The sequence below is a fragment of the Tachyglossus aculeatus genome, chromosome 19, assembly GCF_015852505.1.
Source record: "Tachyglossus aculeatus isolate mTacAcu1 chromosome 19, mTacAcu1.pri, whole genome shotgun sequence".
Taxonomy (NCBI): Eukaryota; Metazoa; Chordata; class Mammalia; order Monotremata; family Tachyglossidae; genus Tachyglossus; species Tachyglossus aculeatus.
The window spans coordinates 39,912,389-39,926,500 of record NC_052084.1 but is presented as its reverse complement, the minus strand read 5'-3'; the positions used below and the strand labels follow the sequence as shown (position 1 = coordinate 39,926,500).

Below are 14,112 nucleotides of genomic sequence, written 5' to 3'. Positions count from 1 at the left end.
GAGTGCCCAGCAACACCCCAATCAGCCAGCCTATAACGCCAGGCACTGGGCCTAGGGGGACTGGACCAGCCAGGGTGGCTGGCTCTGAGAAGCACGTCCCTGCTCCTGGATCAACAGCTGGGGCCCACATCCTCCTGTCCATGGGACACCCCTTTCCTACGCAAAAGCCCTAAGCACGGAGGTAGCTCAGCTATAGCCTGCGTGTTCCCACTAGCTATTCTGGATAGAGCACCATGGTGGACTTTGGGAAATTTCTTCCCATAGACACCCTGTACCTCTCTGGATAGAACGCAACAAAGTGCTGGAAAAAACTATTATGAGCATGCCATTGGTCAAGATGGAAGTACTAGAACATGATCTTCCTTAACTGGAAGGTACACCATGTATTAATAATAATAATAATGGTATTTGTTAAGCACTTACTATGGGCAAAGCACTGTTCTAAGTGCTGGGGAGGTTACAAGGTGATCAGGTTGTCCCACGGGGGGCTCACAGTCTTAATCTCCATTTTACAGATGAGGTAACTGAGGCACAGACAAATGAAGTGACTTGCCCAAAGTCACACAGCTGACAATTGGCAGAGCTGGGATTTAAGCCCATGACCTCTGACTCCCAAGCCCGTGTTCTTTCCACTGAGCCACGCTGCTTCTCTATTACAAGAGAACAGGCTGTTCCAGACATCTGACGACTGACAACAGTAGTGATGCCCTGAGGGTTTGAATGGCCCTATAATAATTATAATGACGATGATAATAATAATGATAGCATTTATTTAAGTGCTTACTATGTGCAAAGCACTGTTTTAAGGGCTGGGGAGGTTACAAGGTGATCAGGTTGCCCCATGGGGGGCTCACAGTCTTAATCCCCATTTTACAGATGAGATAACTGAGGTGCAGAGAAGTTAAGTGACTTGCCCAAAGTCACACAGCTGACAAGTAGCGGAGGCGGGACCTGAGCCCATGACCTCTGACTCCAAAGCCCGTGCTTTTCCACTGAGACACGGTGCCTAACGAGGACTATGTGCCGCTCACCCAGAAAAGGTGACTCAAACATCGTTTCGACACCATACTCAAGCCGGGCTGACTGCCTCTGGGGAACTTCCATATAGGATCAGTGGCCTTAAGACAACATGAAACTAGGAAAATGATGTTATAAATAACTCACATGCACACATTTTATTCACAAAAACTTAAATTTTTTCTTAAATGTTTAACCGTTCTTACACTCCTCGAGTTGAAATCTTCTGTCTGGAAGGATGTTTCCTCGAGATGCTGCCTTAAACAAGCTTGCGCGAGCACAGCTTACTCTCCTAATCTTCACAGGGTCCACAGGAGGTTTGGGAAAGGAAATGGAAGCATCCTCTTCTTTGGTGGAAGAGCTAAGAACTTTGGGTTTCTAGCAACACATTCAAAAGTTAATTAAGATATATAACCAATGTACATTTGCATTTATTTGTATTAATATCTGTCTCCTCCCCTCTAGACTGTAAGCTCATTGTGGGCAGGGATTGTGTTGTACTCTCCCAAGCGCTTAGTATACAGTGCTCTGCACACAGTAAGCATCTGATAAATACAATTCTATTAATTTATTAATTCTATTAATAAAATTGCTACAAATCAGACTGTTCATTATCATTTAAACTAATCTGTCCAATATATAATAATTAGGAGAAAATCAATATTTCCCAAGATGACAACATTTTTTTCACCATTTCTGAATCATAAAAATTTGAGTTAAGTTCTATTTCAACTGGGTCACAACGGAATTTAATATCAGGAGTGGACAATATGATATTCAAACACATCAGTGAACATAATGAGTAAAAACTATTCTTTCCTGCTCTATTTCCTTGTTTCCAGTTTAATTTATAAATAAACATGTTTCCAGTTTAATTTATAAATAAACATTAATGGGAAGTAGTGTATCATGGTGAAAGGAGTGGCTGCTTCAAACTACCAAACAGTAGTTTAGGATTTGAAAATGTGGTTCCGTATCTAAAGTTAAGTGATGCAAAATAGTCTATCTTGGAAAATTGGTATATGAAAGATGAAGCAATGAATGTCCTGCAAAAAACTGGAATTAGAGAAAACAAAATGTAGGCATTATAGGTACACATGAAAATAGGTTGGACAGCCCTGTTTCTGTCAAACTACATTTACATATATTTTTTATGTAGAGAAATGGAGAAATACTGTGTCTTCTACTTGAGTCGAGCCAACAGCAGACTTGATGGACTTACTATTTTAGTTCATTTCTACACCCCCCGGGGCCTGGAGTTCTCAATGATTCCACACACAAAGCACGGTAATAGAACACGCCGAGCCCTTTCACACTCTTACTATATGGGCTACAACATCGGACCCTACTTTTTGTTTCAGCAGCTTTGACTTTAAGTAGCCCTGCTGAGGGTTCAGTGGAAAATGCTCAGCTCTGGGAGTTGGGAAACCTATGTTTCAGTCTGTATGTAGGGGATAGCCCACGGGGGCTCCGCCAACAGTGGTTAAGGTTTCCGACCAGAGGACCACCGAGGGCATTCCACAAGGTGGACAGGTCCAGCAAGAATGCAGAAAACAGATGGCTAACATGGGTAGCAAAAGTTGCAGAGGCTTCCAAGAGAAATGTATACCAGGTTAATCAAGCAATCAATCACTCAACCACCAGTGGTACTTACTGAGCATTTACTGTGGACAGAGCACTGAACTAAGCACTTGGAAGAATACAACAGCAGAACGGAATTTACAGTATAGGGTCATGGTGCTCCACGCCGGCTTTGGAACTGCGCTGTGGTCACTTTGGGCAGAAGTTGGTCTTGGATGGGGACGAGACAGCGTGAGTGGCACTGAGCAGACCAACATCATTAGAATCGACCCTCCCCACACCCCAGAGGTTCTCAGTTCCGTCGTCTCAGGACCGAGGCTTGTCTGCCATTCTCAAAGGGAGACTACTCCCTCCATCACACTACTTAGCACTTCTAAAGACAGAGGGCACTAAATATCTTCCGGGTAACAGAAAATACTTCACTGAATCGATTATCTAAATGGTCCCATGGCCCGTCTACACATAGAAGATAAATCTCAGTGCATAAAAACGGAGCCTACACGGCTCAGAAATCATTTGGTCACAAGAATGTAAATGAGAAGTGCTTCCATTAACCTACAATTCAGCCTTGAAAATTGTTCAAAACCCTAATTGCTCCCTTTGAAAAGGCAGCATTGCTAGAAATACACCAGAAACCAGTGACAAGAAAAATCTTCAGCTCTTTGACATTGAGAAAAAGTTGAGTAAGGAGTGATGATGGATGGATGGAGCCTCCACGCTAGATTGTAAACTCTTCCAAGACAGGAACCATGTCTACCCAGGCTATTGTACTCTTCCAAACACTCAGTATAGTGCTTGGCACCCAGTAAACCCCCAATAAAGACCTCTGATCAACTGAACCAGGGGCAAGCCTCGGTCTAAGAAACGAGATCCTCTGTCGAGGAGTCGACAACAGTGCTAGTGGACTGACTGCACAAAGAAAGACCCAGTGTTGGCTCCACAAAGCAGAAGAAAAGCCACATCAATGATCAGACCACAGGGCAGTAGTCCCTGGACTTGTGGGTCTAGCAAGATGGTTTTGCTTTTTTGGGTGTTGTTAAAATTTTCCTTTCTTCCTAAATCTTGCCTTCTCCTGTTTGTTAAAAAACATAAGCTTGTTGTGGCCAGGGAATATGTCTACCAACTCTGTTTGACTGTATGCTCCCAAGTGCATATTACAGTGCTCTGCATACCGTAAAAGCTCAACAAATATCATTGATTGGTTGATTGGTTATGTCCAAGGCCATCTTCTCTACCATGCGTTCAATTTTAAAAAATGATAACCCTCATACCCAAAATGCTCACCAAATTGAGAGCTATCACTACAAAACTGCAACGTGTCACAATGGTCCAGATACCCAATTTTTTAAATTGCCCTATTTTCTTTCCTCAAAATTCCTTACTTTACACTTGCTTTCAACTGATAAAGAACTTGACTTTGGAAAAAAAAAATAGTAATGAGAAGACAGCAGTTTAGTTTTTCTATGCTGTAAGTTGCTTGAAGGGCAGGGACTGTGACTGCCTACTCTTTTGTACACTCCCAAGTGTTTAGTTCAATCCTCTGCATAAAGAAGACTGAAAGCTTGAGGGTAGGAATTGTGTCTACTAACTCTACTGTATTCTCCCACGCTCTTAGTATAGTGCTCTGTACACAAAAAATGTTCAATAAATTCTAGTGATCATGATAGTACAGTGTTCTGAGCACAGTAGGCCCTCAGCAAATGTTAGCAAGGTGCATGAATTCTCAAAAACCACAAGGCTAGCACACAAGACACTGAAATATTTTTCTGGAGGGGAGGGGGAATGGAAAAAATGAATATACCTCCAAAAATGCAGTAATTCACTCCTTTTTGAATACCATGACTAGATTCACTAAATATGGTTTAACCAGCTGCATTAACACATCCTAATCTATCAGGAAAATGACTAAACTGGGAATCAAAGGGGGATTTAGGCTCTGTCTCTCCAACTAGATCACAGGGCCATTCCCCAATCCAGTTGTCCACTGGAGCAATGAGTTCCAGTTGTTTTCGTTAATACATGTAAGTCCGATACTGCGTGGTGAAAATCATCACTTTCCACTACTTTCTGATCATTGTTTAGTGTGGCAGTTAAAGGAATTCACTGACTCACTACTTTAAATTCACCTTCACTACTGTAGTCATTCTGCAAGGTTGCTTACCCTCAGGAAGTGCCATTTTACTACTCTATTAAAAAACGGGTAACCTTTCCCTTACAGGGATTTTTTAGGTTTTGAAGCAGTTTTTTTCTGAAGCAATCCACCTAATAATATGTCAATGGGGGAAATGAAAAGTTCACAGTAGGTAAGTCCAGGAAGCAGATAAGCAATTACTCACCCTTCCCTCACAGACGAGAGCTCACAGGCTGGCTCACAGTGGGAAGGCAAATAGCACCAAGAACGATACAGCACTGTTCATAATATAATGCCTATAGAGTTCAACTGTGTGACCTTGGGCATGTCACTTAACTTCTCTGTGCCTCAGTTCCCTCATCTGTAAAAAAAGGGATCTGTAAAAAAATCTGTAAACTGGGAACCCCTTGTGGGACATGGACTGTGTCCAACCTGATTAGCTTGTAACTACCCCAGTGCTCAGTAATAATAATAATAATAATAATAATAATAATAATAATTGTGGTATTTTTTAAGTGCTTACTACATGCTAGGCACTGTACTAAGTACTGGGGCACATAGAAGCAAATTGGTTTGGACACAGTCCCTGTTCCATGCTGTTTCTCTACAGTGCCTAACACAAAGTACATGCTTAAAAAAATACCATGAAATAGCAAACAAAAACAGAAACAAAAAAAACTGCATGGGGATGTATTTGCAGGCATTAGTCTCATTACCAAGACCTTTACTTAGCGGTGGTTCTATGAAATCCTCTTCTTTGAGGGACAGGATTCCTCTACCAAGCAATTTCATTCAATACTGAAGAGGACATAAGGCAAGGGATTCCAATCTGCTGTTGGCCTGACTTAAGGACATCTTCTCCTTGATGAGGTGACCTTAAGACAGTCAAGACTTTGGGAAAAGTTTGATTTCTGAAGAGAATCCCTGAAAGACTGAGAAGCAGTGTGGTCTAGTGAAAAGAGCATGTGCCTGGGAGTCAGAGAACCTGGGTTCTAATCCTGGCTCCGTCATGTACCTCAATAAATACGATTGATGATGTACCTACTGTGTGATCTCAGGGAAGTCACTTAACTTCTCTAAACCTCAATTCCCTCATCTGCAAAATGGGGATTCAATACCTGTTCTCCCTCCTACTTAAACAGTGAGCACTATGTGGGACCTGATCATCCCGCGTCTACCGCGGCACTTAGTACAGTGCTTGACCATGCTTGTCACACAATAAGAGGTTAATAAATACCACAATTATCGTTACCATGATTATTATGATTATGAGCTGAACACTGTGACTGTTGGTCTGAGCCATGAAGAGCCTGAAATCCTATTGCTCCTTTCATGTTTGTCGGCATCTTTCTTGCGTATTTTGGATAGCCCTCTCTTATGTGTTTGCTTCACCCCCAACCCTTCATTCTTAGATTGAGAGCCCCTTGGGGCCAGCAACGATGTCTACGCCTCATCCACGTATTTCTTTCCCAGCACTTCGTACCTTGGTTTTCTATACAGCTTTTATTCCCCATATGTACTCACATTAATGACCTCATTCGGGTCCTCACCACAGCCCTACGAGATAGGTAGGAAAGGCAGCTATTATTTATCCCGACTTTTCAGATGAGAAAACTGTGGCACAGAGAAGTTCATGGCAATTATGGATGTGCAAAGGGAGACGGAGGCAAACAGATCTCATGTGGAGGGGTTGAACCATTTAAAAAAAGCACCCCCAGAATTCAGGTACTGCAGTTAAGTTCTTCAATAGGGAACATCTGTTGACAATGTAACCCTATCTTAATTCAGGCAGTGAGGAGTCCGAAAAAGCGGTTTGCGCGCCAGGCTTCAAACAATGTGAGAACTACAGTGTTAGTTTCCCTAACAGGGGTCTTTGCAAGAACTCAACCCTCTTATTCTAAGGGAACTGGGTGAAAAATTCAGTGATCCAGAGAGTCATCTGTTTTAGTTTTAATTACAGGTTTTAGTTTCAGTTAGTTTTAAGTTTTAGATTTTTAGGTTTAGTTTTAGATTTAGCTTTACACAGAAGTCTTTAAAAGAATTCTTCCCCTTTATTTTTATAAATGCTATCTCCCCTTCCTTCTACTCCCAATCATTTTACCACTCGTATATATGTGAATTGAGCTTTGCTCTTCTCATCAGCATTATGAACGCTTTCCAAAATGCCATTACACATCAGTTTAGGTGATAAAAGTACTCACATGCTCTAGTGGAATGAGGCGTGTACCGGAAATTGGTTTACAATCAGGTGACTCAAAACTGGAAGCATGGAGGCTGGCACAAACAACATTAAAGAAATATTAACATTGAAGAATGAGTGACTACGTTAATTTATTTTCTGCTATACAGATTAATATGTTTGTAAGCACATCTAGACAAGGACTCACTGGTTTTCAACATGTAAATTTTGAAGGACAATTTAGGAAGCTGTGATTGTTCAAAAGCACTGTAGAAGTAGACAGTCCTAGTGGAAAGAGTATGGAACTGAGAGTTAGGGCACTTGGGTTCTAGTCTTGGCTCTGCCACTTGCTTCAGTTGCCTCCTCTGTGAAATGGGGATTATACCTATCTCCCTCCCTTTTACAGTATTAACCCTATGTAGGACAAGGACTGCATCCAATTTAGGCCACACCGGAGAGCAGTGTGGGCTAGCAAAAAGAGCGCCGGACTCAGAGTTAGAGTATCTGGGTTCTAGTTCTGGCTCTACCACTTGCCTGCTGTATGACCTTGGACAAGTCACTTAACTTCTCTGTGCCTCAGTTTCCTCATCTGTAAAATGGGGGTCCAACACCTGCTCTCCCTCCTTCTTATGTGAACCTCATGTGGCTTGTATCTTGTATGTATTCAAGGGCTTGCCCCTCTTAGGACCACTACTGGAGAGTTTCCAGTACTCTACCAATCTCCGCTATGGGAAAGAGAGTCAAGCGGAGGCATACCCATTCCATTCCTAGCTTGGGCAGTGGCTAGCGAGTGGAAGGCAACCTGCTACATGTCAAAACTCCCCTGTGCTGGGCAGCAGCAGCATGGGAGAGAGTCAATGGTGGAGACTCAAGTTTACTGCGCAGAAGGCGGCAATGGTAAACCACTTACGTATTTTTACCAAGAAAACTCTATGGATACACTACCAGAATGCCTGAAGATGGAGGTGGAGCGTTCTGGGAGAGATGTGTCCTTGGAGTCGCTATGAGTCAGAGACGACTCGACAGCATAAAACACGACAATTCAAGGGCTTAGTATAGTGTTTGGCACAAAGTAAGTGCTTAACAAATACCATTACAAATGATCTGGGGTTTACCCTAATGCTTAAAGAAAGCTTGGTACAAAGGTACTTAAATACCATTATCATCAGTATTATTACACAACTGGGATTAAAAAGAACAAATTAAATCTTTAAGGAGAGGCTGCTTAAAGAAAAGCAAATAGAGATTTGAGGATGTAGTGACACATGACAATCTTTCAAGTCACACTCCTCAGACTGGCCCAGCGACCACCACTAGCAATGGCAAAGTACATGAATTTCCTGGCAATGAATGCCCTTCAATCAGAAGGGATTGCATCAGCAGAAGGTGTAAAGTTCCTTGAAGCCAGGCATCATGCCCACTATTTTTATTGTACTCTGCCAAGTGCTCATTACAATGCTCTGCATGCAGAAGGTGCTCAATAAATGCTATTGACAGCCTCGCACACCCACAAAAAATAAATTGGAAAAAAGACCATTTATGTCTAAATATTGAAAAAACTACCAGAAGTCCAAGTTTTGCATACCTAAAAGAAGAAAGTGGTCTATTTTCCAGCGTTCTCGATGTTGCAGACCCAAAGAGTTTTCTTTGCTCTTCTCTGGGAGTAAATGGTCTTTGAGTTCTAATGGACCTTAATGAACTTCGGGCTTCATTTATGATCTCTGCGCTGGTCTTCCGTCTGGAAACTGAAGGTCTATAAAATGGCTCCAGTTTTTCTGGCTTTTTATCATTTGGAGTCTGCATCTTTCTTAGTAGGAAAAGGCACCTTCCAGGAAGCACAGTACACACTGCAGAAAGATGGCATAACATAGCCACTATTTTATTATTCATTAAGACATGAGGGAATGATTACATTAATTCTATTTCATTTTGGAATTCAAAATCAGGGAACCAACATAGCCTAGTGGAAAGGGCATAGGCCCAGTAGTTGGGAGACATGGATTCTACTCTCAGCCCCCAACACTTGCCTGCTGTGGGACCTTGGGCAACAGTAATAACACTAATAGTATTTGATAAGCACTTCCTATGTGCCAAGCACTGCACTAATTCATCTGGCCACTTAACTTCTTTGTGCATCAGTTTTCCCATCTATAAAATAGGGATTAAATGCCTGTTCTCCCTCTAAGACAGCCTCATGTACCTCAAGTGGAACTAGAACTATATCTGATATAATTATCTTGCATCTACCCCAGTGCCTAGCACAGTGCTTGGTACAGAGTAAGAACTAAAATACCACAAGCGTTACAAAAACATAATCAACATTTAAAAAACAAAATGTTCTAAGATATCAAGTTCTTAAGAGATTGCTTTACGTTCATTATTTCAATTTTTTAAATACCCAAACATGACATAACCAAAATCTGTACTCTCTCGTCAACAGGCTCAAAGCAAGAAGGAAGGACATAGAAAACCAAGTTCTTCCAAGCCATCAGATGAGGACCCTCTTTGAAGTCCCTCTCTCATAAAATAAAGTTTGGCAGGATGCAGGAAAATACATCCTATGTATATCTACTAGCTCCTTTTAAAGTGGGAAGAACATTCTTTTAAGGTTCCCTTGGAGCAAGAGGTACCTTCTAAACATGTCAAAAACTGAACTCCTTATCTTCCCAGTCCAAATCTGCCCTCCCGGTGTCTTTCCCATCACTGTACATGACACCACTACCCTCCCTATCTCACAAGGCCCTAACATTGGCGTTGTCCTCGACACATCTCTCTCATTCCACTCACATATTAAATCTGTCACTAAATCCTATTGATTCTACTTCACAACATTGCTAAAATCCACCCTTTCTTCTCCATTCAAACTGCTACCAGGCTGATCCAAGCACTTATCCCACCCCACCTGGACTACTGCATCTGCCTCCTCGCTGACCACCCAGCCTTCAGTCTCTCCCTACTCCAACCCATAGTTCACTCTGCTGCACAAATCATTTATCAACAAAACGTTCAGTTCTTGTCTTCCCCACTCCTCAAGAACCTCTAATGGCTGCCCACTTCCTCCACATCAAAGAGAAACTCCTTACAATTGGCTTTAAAGCATTCAATCAACTCACTCCATCCTACCTCACTCACTAATCTCCAATCCAGCCCAGCCCACACACGCTGGTCCTCTAATACCAGTTTACTCACTGTGCCCCGAACTCCTCTATCTTGCCACCGACCCCTTCCCCACATAATAATAATAATAATAATGTTGGTATTTGTTAAGCGCTTACTATGTGCCAAGCACTGTTCTAAGCACTAGGGGAGATACACAGTAATCAGATTATCCCATGTGGGGCTCACAGTCTTCATCCCCATTTTACAGATGAGGTAACTGAGGCACAGACAAGTTAAGTGACTTGCCCAAGGTCACAAGCTGACAAGTAGCAAATGCAGGATTAGAACCCACGACCTCTGACGACCAAACCTGGGCTCTTTCCACTAAGCCACGCCCTCTGCCTAGCCTGGAACTCCCTACCCCCACCATATACACCAGACCGCGACTGTCTCCACCTTCAAAACATTACTCGGATCACATTTCCTCCAAGAGGCCTTCCCGGATTAAGTCCTATTTTCCCCTGCTCGCTCTCCCTTCTGGGTCCTCTATAAACTTCAATCTGTGACCTTCAAACCCTTGTTTTTCACCCCACCCCCAACCCCACAGCACTTATTCAATTGTATTTATTGGGTGCTTACTGTGTGCAGAGCACTGTACTAAGTGCTTAGCACCGTACTGCACTTAGCACTTATATTTATAACTTTAAATAACGTACTATAAATCTTATTTATTCCTATATTAATATGTCTGTCTCCCCTTCAAGACCTTACGTTTGTTATGGGCAGGGAAGGTCTCTGCTAATTCTGTTGTATTCTCCCAAGCACTTGATACAGTGCTCTGCACATAGTAAGCACTCAATAAATATCATTTATGGCTTGATTGATTCTAGCCCTCCTGAGTCTGCCTACAATTATAAGGCCACTTTAGCGGAAACCAAACTAAGCAAAATTTGAGTTCTGCAATGCATAGAGTTCTAACGTACTATATTCACTATAGTAAATACACATGTACTATATCTACAAATTGTAAAATATGTAATTTAGGCCTTATTAAAATCATTCATTCAGTCACATTTATTGAACATTTACTGTGTGCAAAGCGCTGTACTAAGGGCTTGGGACAGTACAATAAAACAACAAATAGACACAGTCCTGTCCACAATGAGCTCACAGTCTAGAGGGGTCTAAATCGCATCTCCAAGAGGTCTTCCCAGACTAAGCCCTCATTTCACCTACTTCCTCTCCCTTTTTCATCACATATCCACCTGGATCTGCATCCTTTAAGCACTGGATAGTCACCCCACCCAAGCCCCAAAGTGCTAATGTACATATCCATAATTTATTTCAACGTCTGTCTCCCCCTTAGAGGGTAAACTCCTTGTGGAGAGGGGAACGTGTCTACCAACTCTTCTGTATTGTACTTTCCCAAGCCTTAAATCCAGTGCTCTACACACGTACAGTAAGCCCTCGAGCAAGTACCATTGCTTGATTGGGGTGGCAATACCCAGGCACCCGCCTGTCTGGTAACTTGGCTGGTGAAGTGAGGGCAGGCACAGCAAGCTCCTGCAGAAGGGCCCTGGACCAGCCAATCCGGAATCCTACGATGGGCACGATACTGTGTGTGCATGGAAATGAACACACAATGCACACAGAGGTGGGAGCAGTTGATTGTGAAAATGCATGTATTTATAAATCTGGAATGCATTGGCCAATTGTCAGCTGGGTGACTTTGGGCAAGTCACTTAACTTCTCTGGGCCTCAGTTACCTCATCTGTAAAATGGGGATGAAGACTGTGAGCCCCCCATGGGACAACCTGATCACCTTGTAACCTCCCCAGTGCTTAGAACAGTGCTTTGCACATAGTAAGCGCTTAATAAATGCCATCATCATCATCATCATCATCATCATCATTGGGTGGACCCATGTGTTGTGCAGGCCCAAATCTGCCTACAAAGAGAAAAGGGAAATACCTTTCTAAAAAGGGGGAAAAAAATCATTACAGACCGGGAAAGTAAATAGGAACAAAGATTGAGCAGTTGCCTGATATTTTTGTTACAACTACAGAGTTTAAAACATAACTTTGCTAGCATGAAAAGTATTATTATACTCCTGCTATAACTGGAGAATAATGCTCCTGACTGTTTCTTGCATTCTTAGATCATCATCATCATCATCATCATCAATCGTATTTATTGAGCACTTACTATGTGCAGAGCACTGTACTAAGCGCTTGGGAAGTACAAATTGGCAACATATAGAGACAGTCCCAACCCAACAGTGGGCTCACAGTCTAAAAGGGGGAGAGAACAAAACCAAACATACTAACAAAATAAAATAAATAGAATAGATATGTACAAGTAAAATAAATAAATAAATAGAGTAATAAATACGTACAAACATATATACATATATACAGGTGCTGTGGGGAAGGGAAAGGGAAGGGAAAGGATATTAGATCAAAGTAAACCATACAACTGTGATAAAAACCAGCTTAAAGTACAACGATATTGCCCAAGTTAGAGCTAACTGATATTTCTGATAGCCCATCTCGCGTAGATATTAAATATTAGACTTGAGAAGCCCTCCACTGCACAAAGTTAGAGGGAACACATTTCCGAAAATTTGAACCATAATTAGAGAGCCCTAGAAAAAAAGCAGCAGGCCCCCGGGCTTCAGTTACTCCCGGTCATTCTAAACAAAATAATACACTGGAATTAGCAGTCGCTGAAGAAGGGCAAGGCGACGCAATCCGCCACCGAACCAGGATTGTGACCCAAAACACCCGCCTCACGCGAACGCGGCCGCCGCCGTCTCCATGGCAACCGTACACAAACGGCCGCCGCGCCGCGAGGTGGGCGGAGGGGGCAGGGAAGAGAAAGGGGGCTCGTCTGACCAGTGGCATTCATTCATTCAATCATATTTATTGAGCGCTTACTGTGTGCAGAGCACTGCACTAAGCGCTTGGGAAGTACAAGTTGGCAACATCTAGAGACGGTCCCTACCCAACAACGGGCTCACAGTCTAGAAGGGGGAGACAGACAACAAAACAAAACATGTGGACAGGTGTCAAGTCATCGGAACAAGTAGAATTAAAGCTAAGTGCACATCATTAACAAAATAAATAGAACAGTAAATATGTACAAGTAAAATAGAGTAATGAATCAGTACAAACATATATACAGGTGCTGTGGGGAGGGGATAATAATGATATTTGTTAATCAATCAATCGTATTTATTGAGCGCTTACTGTGTGCAGAGCACTGTACTAAGCGCTTGGGAAGTACAAGTTGGCAACATATAGAGACAGTCCCTACCCAACAGCGGGCTCACAGTCTAAAAGGGGGAGACGGAGAACAAAACCAAACATACTAACAAAGTAAAATAGATATGTACAAGTAAAATAGAGTAATCATCATCATCATCATCATATTTATTGAGCGCTTACTATGTGCACTTGGGAAGTACAAGTTGGCAACATATAGAGACAGTCAATCAATCAATCATATTTATTGAGCGCTTACTGTGTGCAGAGCACTGTACTAAGCGCTTGGGAAGTACCAGTTGGCAACATATAGAGACAGTCCCTACCCAACAGGGGGCTCACAGTCTAAAAGGGGGAAACAGAGAACAAAACCAAACATACTAACAAAATAAAATAAATAGAATAGATATGTACAAGTAAAGTAAATAAATAGAGTAATAAATATGTACAAACATATATACACATATACAGTGGCATCTGTGGCCGAGGTGGGCAGAACCGGCGTCGGGGACAGTAATGTTCACCTCACTGCTCATCCTGTAGAAGCACGGCAGGGCAGGGCAGCGCCGGCCGCGGCCGCCGTGGCGAGACGGGATGGACTGGGAGAGCCGGCGGGGAGGGAGGAGGAAGAAGGAGGGAAGGAGGAGGGAGGAGGAAGATGGAGGGAGGGGAGAAGGGGAGGAGGAGGAGGAGGCGACCGAGGCCTGAGCCCGAACGCCGGGCATGCGCCAAGGCCTCTCAACGCAAGCGCGTAGCTCAACCCGCCTGGTTCCCCAAAGCTGACTCCGAAGCTGAGGAGGGTTAGGGTTCGTTCATTCATTCATTCATTCATTCATTCATTC

General features: G+C 42.8%; 1 protein-coding gene across 4 annotated transcripts in view; it reads right to left on the bottom strand.

Moving 5' to 3' along the window:
- The window catches only part of ARMC2 (armadillo repeat containing 2), a 47,946-nt gene extending 34,109 nt beyond the window's left edge, over window positions 1-13,837 (bottom strand). For 2 of the 4 annotated variants that reach the window (XM_038761140.1, XM_038761141.1), the window contains exons 1-4: window positions 11,487-11,680; window positions 8,494-8,755; window positions 6,931-7,003; window positions 1,224-1,395 (exon numbers count right to left, since the gene is read on the bottom strand). In XM_038761140.1, the coding sequence (XP_038617068.1) occupies window positions 1,224-1,395; window positions 6,931-7,003; window positions 8,494-8,755; window positions 11,487-11,634 (655 nt within the window). In that variant the 5' untranslated portion in view covers window positions 11,635-11,680. Of the gene's footprint in view, window positions 1-1,223; window positions 1,396-6,930; window positions 7,004-8,493; window positions 8,756-11,486; window positions 11,681-12,715; window positions 12,770-13,794 lie in introns of those variants that run through there. The other 2 variants (XM_038761142.1, XM_038761143.1) reach the window with 2 other exon arrangements.
- Between the last annotated feature and the right edge of the window lie 275 nt (window positions 13,838-14,112).